Source organism: Phascolarctos cinereus, unplaced genomic scaffold (genome assembly GCF_003287225.1).
Source record: "Phascolarctos cinereus isolate Bilbo 61053 unplaced genomic scaffold, phaCin_HiC Scaffold_7;HRSCAF=346, whole genome shotgun sequence".
NCBI classification, from domain to species: Eukaryota; Metazoa; Chordata; class Mammalia; order Diprotodontia; family Phascolarctidae; genus Phascolarctos; species Phascolarctos cinereus.
The window spans coordinates 84,152,827-84,170,065 of NW_027556180.1; the positions used below are offsets into that span (position 1 = coordinate 84,152,827).

Sequence of the window (17,239 nt, forward strand, 5' to 3'; positions counted from 1 at the left end):
TAAAAGTGATAATGACAATTTATTCAACAGAGGGACTTCTGAGCCTTATTGTATGTTTTGATGAAGCATATTTTATGAACCTAATGCTCATAGCTTTTGATTTACTGTAAGTAAGTTCTGCAGATTGACCTGCTGTGACCTGTTTCCTCAGCCATAAAGCAGAGGATTTTTTTTCTCATACAACTCCTTTGCCCTCAGCTCAACCATAATAAGCTCCCTCAGCTCCCTTTGTCTCTATATATCTTCCTCTACAATTCTTCCTTTCTCTTTCCCATGAGTCTGGAAGGAAGAACTCTCTATCTTATTTAATGCTAATCACCACCTTCGGTGCCCTCCCTGACTACTCTCTCCTTTTTGAAACTTTCCTCTCTTGGCTTTGTTGATAATACCCCCACAATTATTCTCCTCTTCCCTTTCCATCATATCTTTTCTGTTTCCTTCACTGACTCCTTCTCCTCAGCCCCTTCCTGGATTATAGCTGCTTCTCAGAGTTTAGGCTTCAGACCTGGCTTATGTCTTCACATTCTCTCAAATTTTTAATCTGATCCCATGACTTCTGCAGTCACTTCTATATAGATGGCTGCCAAATCTGCAACTGGAGTTCAGACATCAGGCCTGGATACCCATATGTCAACATTTCCAATACGATGTCTTTTCATCCCTTCAGATTCTATATCTCCCTACCAATTGCTCCTCAAATCACTGCCAGTCAATAACGTCCCCTACTGAAAACCCTGAAACCATTTTTGATGCTTTCCTCTCCTTCCCCCTCAAGTCCTATTATATCTACCTTTGGAATAGCTCTCAAATCCATCCCTTTTCATTCCCATGTCCACCATATTAGCTCTAATCAACTAGAGGCAGCAATATTGTGAAGGACTAGGGATCAGCAGAATTAGGTTTGAGTCCCATCTCCTACACTTCCCGTGACTATGGCAAAATCACTTAATGTTTTTCAACCTAACTTTCCTCATCTGTAAATTTTTTTTGGTGAGGGAATTGGGGTGAAGTGACTTGCCCAGAGTCACACAGTTAGTGTTATGTGTCTGAGGTCATATTTGAACTCAGGTCCTTCTGACTCCAGGACTGGTGCTCTATCCACTGTGCCACCTAGCTGCCCCTCCTCATCTGTAAATTAAAGATAGTAATACTTGAGCTAAATCCTATACAGGTTTACTGTAAAGAAAGCACTTTGTGAACCTTAAAGCACAATATTCTTACAACTATTTGACATCTGGATTTCTACAGTAGTTGACTAATTGGTATCCCTGCATCTAATACCCTTCCCCAGGAGTCCATTCTGTATCATATTACCACAATTAATCTTCCTAAAGGACCAGTTCCAAAGTGGCACACCAATGCTCAGAAACTTTCAGTGGATTCTCATGGCTTACAGAATGAAGTCTGGCCTTCTCAAACTGGTATCCAAGGCCCTCCATAATTTGACTTTACAATCTATAGCCAACCACATCTCCAAATATTCACCAACATAAACTCATCATTCCAAAACACACCTTGTTCTTTACTCCAGCCATTCTGGCTCCTCACTATGTCAAGAGTACATTGGTCTCATTCTGCCCCTCATCTTTGTGCTCATGTTGTTTCTAGACATCCCTCCTTTATCACTACCTAAATCCTATGTCAAGATTCAGTTTGTCTGATCACATCCGGACCATAACACTCTGATTCATGTTCATCTCTCCTTTTTTTAAAAGAGTATTTGTGGTCTAAATCACTGACTTTTTGGTACTCAAGCATATACTACCTCGTAATATTACTCTGGCAGCTAGGTGGTATAATGGATAGAGTCCCAGGCCTGCAGTCAAGAAGACTCATCTTCCTGAGTTCAAATCCAGCTTTAGATACTTACTAGTCATGTGACCCTGGACAAGTAATTTAACCCTATTTGCCTCTGTTTCCTCAACTGAAAAATGAGCTGGAGAAGGAAATAGCAAACTACTCCAGTATCTTTGCCAAGAAAACATTTCAGCTGTTAACTGCATGCATGCCCTATATTAACAATTAAATTATAAGACCTTTGAGGGAAGCAGCTATCACTTTGAGACAACTTGGCACTGCAAATAGAATGCTGGACTCAGAGTCATGACCTGGATTTAGTCCTAGGCTTTGATACTTACTAGCTGTGTGTCTATGGGTGGGCAAACCACTTAGCCTCCCTAAGCCTCAGTTTTCTTATCTACAAAATGGGATAGTAAATAAAGTACTTCACAAGTCTGTTGTGAATCTTAAATGAGATCATTTATGTATAATGTTATTATTATTACATATACTATTCTCATACACCTTCCATAGTGCTTAGCAATATGCTGAGTAAGCAATATTATTATTGTGTATATAATAATAACTAATATTTATATAGTGATTACTATGTTCCAGGCACTGTGCTAAGAGCTTTGCAATTATTATCTCATTTGATCCTCACATCAACCTTGGGAGGTGGGTGCTATTATTACCCCCATTTACAGATGAGGAAACTTTGAAAATTTGAACTCCAAGTCCAACACTTCATCCACTGTGCCATGTAATGACACTAAATAGCTATAGCTCAATGAATACTTTGTTGAATGAAATACAATTTTTGTAAGGAACCACTTTTGTCAAACAAAGTATTAAACTGTGCAAATAAATCCGTTAGGAATTCAGAGAAAAGAAAAGTGCTGGGTGGTAGAGAAGATATGTGGGCCTTAACAGAACATATAGAAAGGAAAAGAGTAGTCAGTGAAAGGTAACAAGAGTTTGTCAAGAACAAGTGTGCCAGACCAACTTCATTTCCTTTTTTCCAACATTACCAGGCTGGTAGATAGGGGAAACATCCTAGATATTCTAAGCTTGAATTTTAGCAAAGTCTTTGACAACGTTTGCCATGATATCCTGTGGAAGGGCAGTCATATCAAGAATTCCATGGAATTATAGATTTAGAGCTGAAAATGACCTTGGAAGTCACTGATTCTAACATTTTCATTTTAATAAGATAAGATAAGAAATTTGAGTTAGAGAGGTTAAGGTTCTTGCACAGGGTTACATAGTTATTAAATGTGTGAGGTAGGTCTTAAACCCAGGTCTTCCTGACTCCAAGTGCAGCACTCTACTCACTGGGCCACCTAGCTTCCTTTCTTGGCCCCTCTTGTTGCTAGCCCTCTCTTTTTTCTCAAATTACCTTTTTATCTATTTATTTGTGTGTGTATTATATCCACACCATAGAATGTAAGCTCCCTGAAGGTAGGAGTAGTTTCTTTTTTCCTTATAACCTCATTACCTAGAACAGTGCCTTTTAAAGCTTAGGTACTTGGTAAATATTTGTTGTATCGTTCTTGTTGAGTTGGACAAAATGGAAAAATGTTTACTGGATGCTAAGTTGGATTCAGAACCAGTTAAATGAACATACCTAAAGACTGGTAATTAACAGATCAGTGTCAAGCAACCCTCTAATGGAATACTAGAGGTTCTGTTCTCATCCACATTCTATTCAATGTTTTATCACATTTTTTACAGAGTTTGAAAGAATTGATGAACTGCTTAACAAGTTTGATGATGACACAAAGCTAAGATATTAGTTGACAGAACCAGGATCCAAAAAACTCTCAGCAGGCTAAAGGGATGAGCCAAATCTAATCAACTTTTCAACTTTAAGTGTCAATTACTATACTTTTGTCAACAACAAAAAAAGACAACTTCATAAGCACAGGATGGAAGAGATATGACTAAATACTGTTTGTGTTTTTAAAAAAAAGTTGGAGGGAGGAGTTTTTAGCAGACTGTGAATTCAATATGAGTCAATAATGTGACATGGCATCTAAAAAAGTGTGATCATAAGGTGAATAACAAGAACATGGTGTCCAGAATAAGGAAGTCCTGCTACGATTTTCCACATCTGGAAAGTTGTTTTCATTTCTGAGTGCCAGGTATTAAGAAGGACTTGACAAACTGTAGGAGGTCCAGAAAAGGGTAAATAAGATGGTTAGGAGAAGTTAAATCCAAATCACAGAAGGATCAGTTGAAGGAACTGAGAATGTTTTGCCCAGAAAAGTTCTCCAGACCATACTTAAGAGTCTCATAATTATCTTCAGCTCTCTGAAGAGTTATCATGTGATGAACAGTTCTGTTTGGCCCCAGATGGCAGAACTTGGAGCAGTGAGTGAAAGAGGCAGAAAGATAGATTTTGACTCAATATAATGATTAAAAATATCCTGACAATTAGACCAATTACAGCTATTCACACATTAGAATTACTTGTCTTGGGTGCGAGGGTGTCAAACAGAATCTGAATGACCACTTGTTAGGAATCTTGTAGCAGGGATTGATGTGATATAGCATGTTATACTAACAGACCTCTAAGAGTTTTCCCAGATGGTAGATTCTATAAGTCTATGCCAGGGATTCTTAATCTGGAGTCTATGAATTTGTTTTATTTGACAGCTGTCTTTCAATATAATTGGCTCCCTCTGTACTCCTATGTATATAATTTTATGCATTTAAATCTGAGAAGGTTCCATAGTCTTTATCAAACTGCCAAAGGGGTCTGTGACACAAAACATGCTAAGAGCCCTTGGTCTCTATGAGCCTTGAAAATAAGCACAAATGAAAGTAGAGGGGATAACAAATGAAGGTCAATGCTAGAAACGATGATCATGGTTTCTTTGCAGGAGAGATTGGGGATTGGCACGCCTGGAGCAGAAGAATTTTGTAGGAGGGGGAAAAAGAGATATCATTGGATATGGAAGGGGAACTCAGTCATCAGGAGTAAGAGATTACAAGAAATCACTACAACATTAGCACTTTATGGCAACATCTTGAGGAAAATATTGAAATTACTTCCTAATTGCTAGAATAACGGAGGTGTACCACTGGACATATACCCCCAAAGAAGTCAATGACAGAAATAAAAGTCCATATATAATAAAATATGCATGATAATAATTTTTATGGTAACAAAAAGCTGAAAACAAAATGGTTGCCCATCACTGTGGAATGCCTAAGAAAAATGTAATGGAATCTTATTGAACCAAAAAAATGACAAAAATTAGGAACTCAGACAAACATAGGAAGGTGTGCATGAAGTGATGCAGAGTAACAAAAACAGAACCAAGAAAACAATAAAGTGACTACAACAGGGTAAATTAAAACAGTACTGAAAGGAAGCTAAACTCAGAGTAATTTTCTTAAGTGACCTTTGTTGCACAGAATCCCTGGATAGAGAGGTTAGAGACAAGTGAGAAATGCAGCATACATTTTTCAAGTTTCATTGTGTGTGCTGGACTGTTTTTCTTTGTTGGAGGTAGAGAGGGAGGAAAGGGCAGAATATATCAGAAAATTTCTGAGATGTAAAAATGACAGTGATGAAAAGTCATAGCAAAATAATCAAATAAAATAAGAAAGTTATACCAGATGATCTCTAGATTCTTTCCAGCCCCAAAACTCTGTGATTCTTTGGTCTTAAAATAAACATTTCTAGAAAAGATGAAGCATTCACTTCTTCTCCTTCTTCTTCTTCTTCTTCTTCTTCTTCTTCTTCTTCTTCTTCTTCTTCTTCTTCTTCTTCTTCCTTCTCCTCCTCCTCCTCTTTCTCCTCCTCCCCCTTCTCCTCCTCCCCCTCCTTCTCTTTTTCCTCTTCCTTCTTATTCTTTTTCTTTTTTGTCTTCATTTTCTCCTTGTTCCAATAAATGAGAAAACTGCAAGGGAATTTCCTTGAGGGCAAGGAACTTGGTGCCTTGTGTGCTTCAATACCCTTCACAATCCTTTCTCTTAATCTATGATCCAAAGGAAGACAGGAACTGAGTCCAGAACCTTGAAAAGAAGATCTCCAATAAGTCCAGCAGTGAAGCAAAGAGGCATTAGAAGCCAGGGGATCCTATTGGTCCTATAGCAGCCCTTCATCAACCTTATGCTAACTTTGGAGGGTGACCAAAGTAAGGAGTGACTGGGATCTTTGGAGTAACAGTAGCTTTCTCTGCTACCTTCCTTTCCTCTTCTATTATATGGAGTTAGACGCTTGGAATGGATCTCACAGGCATTTTATTTCCTCCTTGCCTAAGATTAGAAATGCTGGGATTGAATTAAATGCCTTTGCCCCTCACTAGCAACATTGAAATAAGCAAGAAAATTGTCATTCCACTCAGAATTGTCTAATTCAGTCACAGTGATGTTCCTTCACTTAATCAGGCAGGTATGACCCAACAATGAAAAAACATATTCTTCTACCTTCTGAACCAAAGGAAAACATTACTCATGCAGCCAAAGAGCTATACAAGGGAATCTACATCATAGTTAGGCAGTGGTTCATAAGGGAAATTCAATTCCTGTAATTATGTTAACCTTGCATATTGAACCGACCATGGCTGAATATAGCCCTACACTGTAGCTACTGATACCATCAGTATATTAGATGTTGTCCAAGCAAGCAGTGTAACTCTGGGTGACGTTAGTGCTCAAGACAGGGCACCTGTTTGTTCTACCATGATGAACAGACTCCAGGCAAGCACAAACAGTAAGTGGGTGGTTCTGACAAAGCCTATATCAAGAAGCCACTAACATTACTTGCCTGTAAGCTCATGAACCTGGGATGATGATCAAGATGATAATAACTGTGATGATGAAGTAGAAAAAAATTGTAAAGGTAAAGGAAGGAAGGAGGGGAGAAAGATAATCATTACCACCTTATAGCTGATCATTCAGCAGAGAAAAAGAAAATATATAAAATCCCATGGTACAATATGCAGACCCAATTAGGAAGTATATGTGATCTAAGCTATAGAATATCAAGGCCAAAGAAATAAAATCTAAGGTCATACAAAGCATAATCAATCTAGCCACCCTTACGTGGTTTCATCATACCAACCTCTGATGTAGTATCCTGATATTCACAACTTTACGAATGAGCAAAAGAGAATATTCCCTTCCCAGCCACTCTTATCTATACAGAGATTCAATTGCATTTACCTTAGTTCCAGGTACAACCTGTCCTATAGAGTATCTGAGATGAAAAATTGGGTTGACTCATAGAGTACATCATATGACTTACCAAGGTAAGATGAAGGTGAGAAAAAGGATTAATGGTGAATTGGCACCTTAGAGAGGAAGCATGATATTATAGGAAACATATTGAACTTGAAATCAGACACCTAGGGGTCAAGTCCTGTCTCTGTGCCTTATTAGCTGTGTGAATTCAGGCAAGTCCAAGCCTAGGTTTCCTTGCACCTTCCATACCTCTCACAAGGTGATTATGAGGATCTAATGAGATTATGGTAGGGAACAGTGCTTTGTAAACTGAAAAATACAACAGAAATACTTGTTATTGTAGCCAAGGGTCAGTCACATTGGGAGAAAAGAAACTCTAAAAGCCTACAATTCTGTGTTCCTAGAATGAAAGCCAAGTTTTGCACAAGTACCCACGAAATATTTATAGACCTAGAGGAAGGCTGCCAACACATAGGACAGATCCTCTATGGAAGATCTAAGGAAAGACAAAAGGATAAGTAGTAGCCATGGATGGGTCACAGTTTGGTTGGGTGCAACTGAGCCTTTACCTCAATGAGATCACAGATCTATCAAAGTATCAAAGTAGTATCACAAGAGACTTCAAACTAACTCATCATCAGCCTTTTCCAATAATAGGGGAGGAATGTATACCTTGTGTACCAAAGCAAAGAGATAGCTCTCTAAAAGAATCTCAAGAACAACGAAATTCTCCAAACAAGAAGCAAGAAGAGTTTAAAAAGTTGGAAGATGGAGAGAATATTGAATATATTTTTCTTAAATCCAGACACATGTGTAGAAACTGGTACAAGGGTGCCATACCCTTCTCTAAGAATAATGGCAACCCCTGAGTATAAACATTGCCAGCTACTTGCTCAGTTTGGTTTTTGTCCTAAGGAAGACTAAAATGGATTACTTAAGTCTTCTAACAATTTGGTGTCTCTCTTCTATCAAATCAATAACTTTTGTTTTATTCAGGCACATTGGAGATGATAGCCCTAAAATGAAATTTTTCTAAGGGATGATAATAACAAAAAATACTTTCAGTAATCTAATGTCATCACATATTCTTCTTGCCACTTTTGATCATTCACAAGTCACGTTAAGAAGAGATAAGCATGGCTCCAAAACATAACATGTCTTAGAGATTTAGGGCCAGCCTTAGGATCAGTAAGACTCACATATGAGAACTATCTGACTCACACTAACTCTATAGCCATAGGTAAGCTACTCAACCTGTTCAAATATATTGCTAATTTGTGTTAGTGGAAGGAGTTTCAACACTGGGAGGTCCCTACACCATTGAAATCGCAGGCTGACTCCTCCCTATATATTTACGAAGTAACTTGATCTATATATACAATAAAAAAATCAGACATGATATATCTCAATTACAGCTTCATGATGATAATAGTTCTATGCTCATGAAACCAACTAGAAATGCTAAAAAAGAAAGTGTATTGGTATACTAACAATAGATCAAGGGTGACATACTAGGGACTTTTTTTCTTCACATAAAGTGATTAAGTCACACAAATTGAAATCAGATCATAAATTCATTCCTAATGCTTATTTTAGAATAGGTCTATCCATAATGCTGATATTAATTCCATAATCCTTAACAATGAATGTTTTCAAAATTATTCTTTTAAATAGGAAATACATGCCTAGTGGTTTTATGATGTTACATTGCAAAAAAATTTAATTTCTTAGGCAGAATCTATAAAGTAGCAAAAAAAAATCTGGCTTGTTCACTCAATTTAATAAAAAATTCAATGTATTTGGTAAAAAAAATCAACCAAATTATATATATTATATATATATATATATATATATAAAATATGTATATAAAATTCAAACATCATATATTTATAATATATGTTTATATTTATACTTTATATATATAAATATAAATATTTACATAAATAATTATGTATACAAATGTTTATGTAAAATATTTGCAATTTATAATATATATTCAGACAGTATATATGTATATACATGCATGTGTGTGTGTATATATATATATTATATATATATATAATATATATATATGTATATATAAATAATTCAGACAAAGCATTGACTGCATTTTTCACTGTTCATCTTAACCTTTTGGCATCAAACTATAGCCTCATAGCCACTAGTCTGTGTCAGGAGAATTAGCTCTACATAGGGACTGCTACTGACTCGAAAGGGGCCATTGCTCAGTAGCAAAGCAAAAATAAAAGCCTTTAAGTCAGCTTGTTTCCCTGTTTGTATTAGCTTAAATGAAGATAGCTTTTTAATTTTTGTATCATTTAAAATAGAGAACCATTTAGAATAATATGGCTTCATGGAGGAAACAATGCCGTTCTGATTGTTTATTTGTTGAAGTTTGGAGAGAAAGTAAACACTTGAAGTGGAAAAAAAACCCAAGCAGTGTTTTTATTGCCTTATAAGCTAGAGAGTTGCATTACTGAAATATAGCCAACAATGGTCTCAAAGTACAGTCCTGTCACTTTACCACACATTATGTAAAGGCTCCTATAACCAATCAAATATAATTGCCTCTTTATTTATCTGCTGACTTGATACTTTTCTAAGTGTTAGTTCTCATATTCCAGGTTCTACAAAAACTCATCTGGTGGCCTCCCACTAGACAAGTTAAATAATTACCTGACTTTAATTGGTTCATAATTTTAGCAGTGGAATTTAGCAATTTGTGAAGAAGAAGTGCAAAACCGGAATTAAGCCAACCATCCTTTGCTAGAGAATACAAATTCTTTCATAGGATCTCAAGAAAAATGAAGAATCATAGGGATTGTTATTAAACCTTTGTGATATGCTTCAAAGACTTGAATTCATGCTGTAATAATCTAAAATGATGACGATAGGGGTGATAATGCTCACAATAACGATGACAACAATGACCATGACAAGAAGAACTCAAGGATCATTGGAAAGGTACGTGGTGGGAGATAGGAGGTTTCACAATATTACAAATAAGAAATGACTAAGAAGAACTAGAATAAAGAATGCCATTTATCAAAGAAATATCTGGTCATAAAAAAAAAGATTGGTCACATGGCAGGAGTGAGGAAATAACAACATACAGCCTATGTGCTTCACTAGTGTTCTTGCAACGTCAAGAGAAAGCAAGGAAGTCTAGAATGTTGTGTGGCCCCTCTATAGCAAACTGATAGAATCTGGACACGAGTCACACAGGATGGGCTAGCATGGATGTGTTTGCCATCTGAATCATTGAAGGGAACATCAACATTATTGATACCATAGATGCATTCAAGCTTTGGAGTAAAATGAATAACTGATATTTCCAAAGCACTCTAAGGTTTGTAAAAGTACCATATACACATACATGTTTATATGAAAATATCATACTCCTACAGAAATAGTCGTTCCCCTTCCTGCAAATATCATTTGCTGATAGTCCTGGAGAGTAAGTAAAGTCAGTTAAATCTTGTCCACAGAGAATGTCTTCAAAAATCTATCCATAGAAGATCACGAGAGAAGAGAGAAACTGATGATTGGCAACAGGCTTTGAACCACTGGGTTAGGATGAATTTGAGGTATGTTATTGACTGAGTAATATAGTTTGTTTCTCTTATTCTTCAAATTTCTGAGGTCACCTGTTCTTGCTATGCTAGATGGCCATCTTTGTAAAATTAAAACACTACATAAACATGGGTTGTCATTCCATATTAAGCAGCCATTCAATCACTAATAGTCACTTTTTTATTTTTAAGAGGGCCCTGTCAATATTTGGAAAAAATACCAATGTCCAAGAGATTTTGATTGTCCTGAGGTAGAAAACAAAGGCTTGTGACACAAATACTAGTTTTTGAACAATTGTCCCTAACATAAACTTTTAAAAGGAAGAAATAATAGTAACCACTCACATTTAGATAATGCTTTAAGAATTGCTATTCACTTCACATACATTATCTTATTTGATGTTCACAGCAACCTAATAAAGTAGACACAATTGTGCCCATTCCACATATGAGGACATTGAGGCTCAGAGGTATTAATTAACATTAATTTCTCAGGTTACGTAACTAGTAAGTATCAGAGGCCAGATTCAAATTCAGCTCTTCCCAACTCTAAATCATGAGTTCTAGACACTATCCTATGCTGGCAGTAATGAGAAAATGGACCCTTAAATTTAAATTATTTTTTCTAAGATTTTCCGGCAGCTATTTTTTAAGCAATGTTTCTGATATTTAAGTTGTGTCTAAAACCAATTTGAAACACTTCAAAGACTGGGTAAGACTCCTTTTCCATGCCTCACCATCTTTTTTTTTTCCTAAGGAAGAAAATTCCCATAGGAAGAAACAATTCTGAACACTAGAATTTTACAGCTATGATCAGAACGGTGAAAAGCGTATTGATCATTGTGAGGGCTCCATTAGCAATGTAAGATTCCCCCCCAAAAAATGACTTGGGATATAATCCAATGCTATCTACTCTGGCCAATTGGTTTTTTAGGGCTTTTTTGTTTTTGCTGGTTTCAGCAGGGGCTTTCCACAAGGTCGCAGAGTCTGTAGGATTAGGCCCATACCCTGACATTTTGGCATGCAATTTTTGTACATGTCTGTGCATCAAAAAGTGGTCATGTCTAAGAGTGCGAATACTAGAATTTGCCCATGCATGGGATAGAAAATTACAACCCCCTATTAACCAAAAAAAAATGCTATTTTAAGGGGGGGAAAAGAAGTCATGTCTCTGCATAGCAAATAAGTGGGTGAAGGGAAGGGGAGAGGAGAGGGAATAAAGATTTATAAAGTGCCTACTCTATGCTAGGCACTGGCTAAGAACTTTTTACAAATATTATCTCATTTGATATAAGTGCATATTTTTTTTAAAAGAGGCTGCTTAAGGAATTGGCATTTATATTCATGTTTAACTCCCAAAAAAAGTGATTATACTTTCAGTCAATGTTAGTCAGTCCAATTATTGAGTAGGGTAGAAAGGGAATTAAAAACCTATCATGTGCCCACTAAACACTTCTAACTTTGGCAATGGGGCGCAGAACCAACTGCTACCTTCTAAGGCTTTGTGAGACATTTGACTTGCGGTATATCTGAATCCATTAAATTATAAGCCATGATTCTAATGTATTTTCAAGGAGGTATTGGAGAAAAACAATACATATGAGGAATTTAAGTTGAAGAAAGCTACTTTGGGAGGGTAATAAAAGGAGACAAGTAGTTTTTGAAAAGGAGTTTAAACTGAAAGCATTTATACTTATATCAGATAACTTCATCACCTGGGGAATTTGCAGGATTTGTCTCAACACTAATGCAATTATGCTCCTTGAAGTATTTTCCTTGAATAAATTTCAATTCCAAATGTCAAGGGGAGAGAGGGAGTGGAAATCCTACAACACTAATTTTCTTTTAAAACGAAATTAAATTAGTTGAGAAAGTTATAACAAGAATATTTTGGTCAAAAATCATCACATAGTCCAAGGATCGAAAAGTTTTTCAACAACAATGTCCAATTAGGGGTCTAATTAGGCTGCATTACCTGAAACTTAATAGAAATCAAGCCTTGGAACAAGCAATCAGAAGAAAAATGCACAGGATTCAAATCAAAATGCTTTACCTGTTACTTGAACTGAAGGGAAGAAACTGAGGACAAGAAGCACCCTGGGGATCATGGTAGCGTTGAGCTGAAAGCCGTGGCCTTCTCTTCCTACAAAGAGCTAGGAGGAAGGCCAGCGAGCCGAGCAAGGCAACCTGGTGAAACCTCACTGGCTCTGTCACATTGTCTGCTTTTGTTTCCTCAGGGTACACAATATAAAAAGGCTCAACCACAGGCAGCTGCAGTAATATCTCAAAGAGGAAGCTGTATTATTTTGATGACTTTAGCCTTTTTTTGTCTTTACTCTTTAAAAAGAACAACAGCCATCACTAGAGGAAGATTCTTACCTGTCCTTAAAGTTATTTCTGGCAAACAATCATGAAAAGGGAGGTGCTAGACATCCAAAAAAAAGCCAAGGGATAGACACAGAAGAGTCTGCTAGAGCAGGTGTTCTTAACATTTCTAGTATCATGGTCCTCCTAAGGATAAGAACCCCTGTACTAGAGGAAGGAGAAAATAGTTGGTAAAAGCAAGGGAACATGACCTAGAAGGGAGAATTAGAGGGTTCTATAGTAGAGAGAATATTCTAAGCAAGGCACTGTGGTCCTGGAATACAAAGACAAAACTAAAAGCCAATATTTACCATCAAGAAACATATTCAACTGGAATCAAAGAATATATATATGTAGGTTGCCCAAGAATGGAGTAACTAAATAAGGTTTATAACAATGAAAAGGGATAAAAACAGACACTATGAGGAGCAGTTAAAGGGCATGGAGTTGGTTAGAAGACAAGGCTAAAGGGCAAACTGATGGGCAGGGTTAGTTTGAATGTGGGCTTGGAGTTTCAAAGTGGGTGTTGCCCCGATGACAATTTTAGTAACGGCGTACATTTCAGAACAAGAGAAGTAGCCGGTAGTGATGTAGCCCTCAACCTTCTAATGGAAGGACTAACTGGAAGGATGCAGACAAGAGAAGCCAAGGAAAAGCGAATTTCTGAGATCCCTAATTGCTACTCCATTGAAGGTGACTAAGCTATTGCAAAGAGATTTGGGCATTTCCCAATTTCTGAACCAAGTCAAGCATACCCAAATAGTAGCATCATCTTCCTTAGAAAGTCTTAAGAAAAAGATAAAAAAAAAAGTTTAGATAAATGGATAAAAGAATAAATAAATGGATAGACAGACAGACAGACAGACAGGTAGATAGATAGATAGATAGATAGATAGATAGATAGATAGATAGATAGATAGATAGATAGATAGACAAAGACAGGACAAAAAGTGCTGAGTGACAAGAAATCTCCCTTTTCCCACTCTGTCAAGAGATTAACAGGTTTATGTGAAAATAGCGACTGCCTAGTCTCCCCTTCCTACATGGATCTATAGGAGAGTTGGGGTGGGCAGAGAGCAGATCAAATTCATAACCTTCCACCCCTGGGTGTTTAGGAGGCTATAATATGGTTTACTTGAGGTCGCAGGTGTTCACAGAAGTGCTGATGGTATATTTCTTTGATATCACAATATTTTCAGTGTTAAATAAATTGTTCTTCTTTGCTACTGAAATAAAGTCTAAGTGATTTGCTAGCAGCAGCCAGATCAAAAATAGATCAGGAATTAGGATTAGAGTTGCTAGTGAATGGGGGTGGGGAGGGAGCAATTGAACCAATGAAAGTATCTAGGATTCTGGGAAAAGCAAGTCCTCAATAGCAACTACATAAATACATAAAGCACTAATGAAGTCACAAATTCCTCAAATTCCAAACCTAGAAGGGCTATCATTCTTCATCTAGAATATGGATCATACAAATGGTCAAAGGATATGAACAGGCAGTTCTCAGATGAAGAAATTAAAGCCATCTGTAGTCAAATGAAAAAATGTTCTAAATCACTATTGATAGAGAAATGCAAATCAGAACAACTCTGAGGTACCACATCATACCTAGCAGGTTGTCTAATATGGCAAAACAGGAAAATGATAAATGTTGGAGAAGATGTGGGAAAATTGGGACATTGATACATGGTTGGTGGAGTTGTGAAATGATCCAACCATTTTGGAGAGCAATTTGGAACTATGCCCAAAGGGCTATAAAAATGTGCATACCCTTTGACCCAGCAATAGCACTTCTAGGGTTCTATCCCAAAGAGATCATACAAATGGGAAAAGAACCCACATGTACAAAAATATTTATAGCAGCTTTTTTTGTGGCAGCAAAGAATTGGAAATTGAGAGGATGCCCATCAACTGGGGAATGGCTGAACAAGTTGTGGTATATGAATGTAATGAAATATTATTGTGCTATAAGAAATGATGAACAGGGTGACTTCAGAAAAACCTGGAAAGAATTGTATTGTCTGATGCTTAGTGCAGTGAGCAGAACCAGGAGAACGTTGTGCATAGTAACAGCTATGTTGTGCAATGACTAATATTTATAGACTTAACCCTTCTTAGAAATGCAAAGATCTAAGACATTTCCAAAGGCCTCATGATGGAAAATGCTATCCACATCCAAAGAAAGAACTATGGAGTTTGAATGCAGATCAAAGCATACTATTTGCTATTTTTTTTCTCTTCTGTTATGTTTTGTTTCCTCTTTCTGGTGGTTCCTCCTATTAGTTCTAATTCTTACTTGAATATGAATCATATATTTAAAGCTAGAGGGGGACCCCTGAGATCATCCAGTCCAGTGGAAATAGTGCTGGTTCTGGACTCAGATGAAATGAGTTCAAATCCCAACTCTGTTACTTACTGCCTGTATAATCTATCACAAGTCATTGACCCTCCTGAACCATAATTTCCTCAAATATAAATGTCCTCTGAAAGCCCTTCCTGTTCTACATCTATGACAGCTTACCCTAATTGCACTTGAGGGAACTTTACTGAGGTTAAGTGATTTATCTGACATTAAGTAAGTGGTGGAATCAGGAGTTGAAACTAGGTTATCACACTCGAAATCAAGTGCCCTTTCCATTGCACCATAGTTCAACTTCCTAATTTTTACAAATGAAGAAACTGAGGCCAAGAGAAATTAAGTGACTTGCCTAAGGTGATATAACTAGTTTGTGTCAGAACCAGGACACACCCAGATATGTTTTGTCCAAATGCAATACTTATGCACCCTTCTGCCTTCTATTTCCGTTACTTTCATTTTCCAATTCTTTTTACCTACCCAAAAATGCACACCAGGAATGATTAGGATCATCTTGCCTTCTACTGCTGCCACCTATCCTCTTTCTCTGTTTCCGTCTTTCATTTCAAATCTTATCATCCTCCAAGATCTAATATAAATTCTCCTTACTCAGGTAACCATGTTTGCTCTCCCTGATTATATGTCGATAATACTAATATGCTGCATTAATAACAATATGTTATTTATGCCAACCATGTATCAATCAATTGCCATTTGGGCTAGCTAGTCAGTCAGTTAGTACGTGTTTATTAGGGCCACCTAAAATTTGATTTCTTTGGATATTGTGGCATTTCGTGACTTGCAGTCCCTATGGTTCTACATTAATAAAACCACAAGCAACCACCCATTTCAAGGAGCTGGCTGACCAAGACCAAATGCAGCTGCCATATTGGACTTGAAGGTGGAGCCTATTGTTTTTTTTTAATTATTTATTTATTTATTTATTTATTTATTTATTTATTTATTTATTTATTTATTTATTTATTTATTTATTTATTTATTTTTAGTTTTCAACATTCACTTCCATAAGATTTTGATCTAAATTTTCTCCTCTTCCCTCCCCAAGACAGCATGCAATCTGATATAGGCTCTACATATGTGTTCATATTAATCATATTTCAACATTAGTCATGTTGTAAAGAAGGATTAGAACCAACGGGAGAAACCACAAGAAAGAAAAAAAAGAGAAAGAGAGGGAGAGAGCAAATAGTATGCTTTGATCTGCATTCAGACTCCATAGTTCTTTTTCTGGATATGTATGCATTTTCCAGCATCAGTCTTTTGGAGTTGTCTTAGATCCTTGCATTTCGGTGAAGAGCCAAGTCTTTCAAAGTCAGTCATCACACAGTGTGGATATTACTGTGTATAATATTCTCCTGGTTTTGCTCACTTCACTCAGCATCAGTTCATGTAAGTCTTTCCAGGTGTTTTTGAAGCCTGCTCATCATTTCTTATAGCACAGTAGTATTCCATTAAATTCACATACTACAACTTGCTCAGCCATTCCCCAACTGATGGGCATCCCCTCAATTTCCAATTCTTTGCCACCACAAAAAGAGCTGCTATAAATATTTTTGTACATGTGGGTCCTTTTCCCATTTGTATGATCTCTTTGGGATACAGACCTAGAAGTACTATTGCTGGGTCAAAGAGTATGCCCAGTTTTATAGCTCTTTGGGCATAATGTGGAGCCTTTTTCTTAAGTAGGAATAGATCCATAGCAGAGGCAGTGTAAATAGTGGAAGAGTACCATGTTCCTATTCAAAGGACTCAGGTTTGGGTCTTAGCTCTTCAGCTTACTAAAGCTGTATGACTTTAGGCAAGTCATTTAACTCAGATTCCTGAACTATAAGATGTAAAGTACGTATTAAGTGAGATATCAGTCCCCCTTCTAGCTCTGTCAGACATCCTATGATTCTAAGAATTAGCAGTCAGTGATTTACAAATGTATCTGATATTCAGCCTCCAACAT

General features: G+C 36.8%; 1 protein-coding gene across 1 annotated transcript in view; it reads right to left on the reverse strand.

Moving 5' to 3' along the window:
* CD28 (CD28 molecule) overlaps positions 1-12,782 on the reverse strand; it is a 43,787-nt gene extending 31,005 nt beyond the window's left edge. The window contains exon 1 of the mRNA XM_020972845.2: positions 12,601-12,782. Coding sequence (XP_020828504.1) covers positions 12,601-12,655 — 55 coding nt within the window. The 5' untranslated portion in view covers positions 12,656-12,782. The remainder of the gene's footprint in view (positions 1-12,600) is intronic.
* Between the last annotated feature and the right edge of the window lie 4,457 nt (positions 12,783-17,239).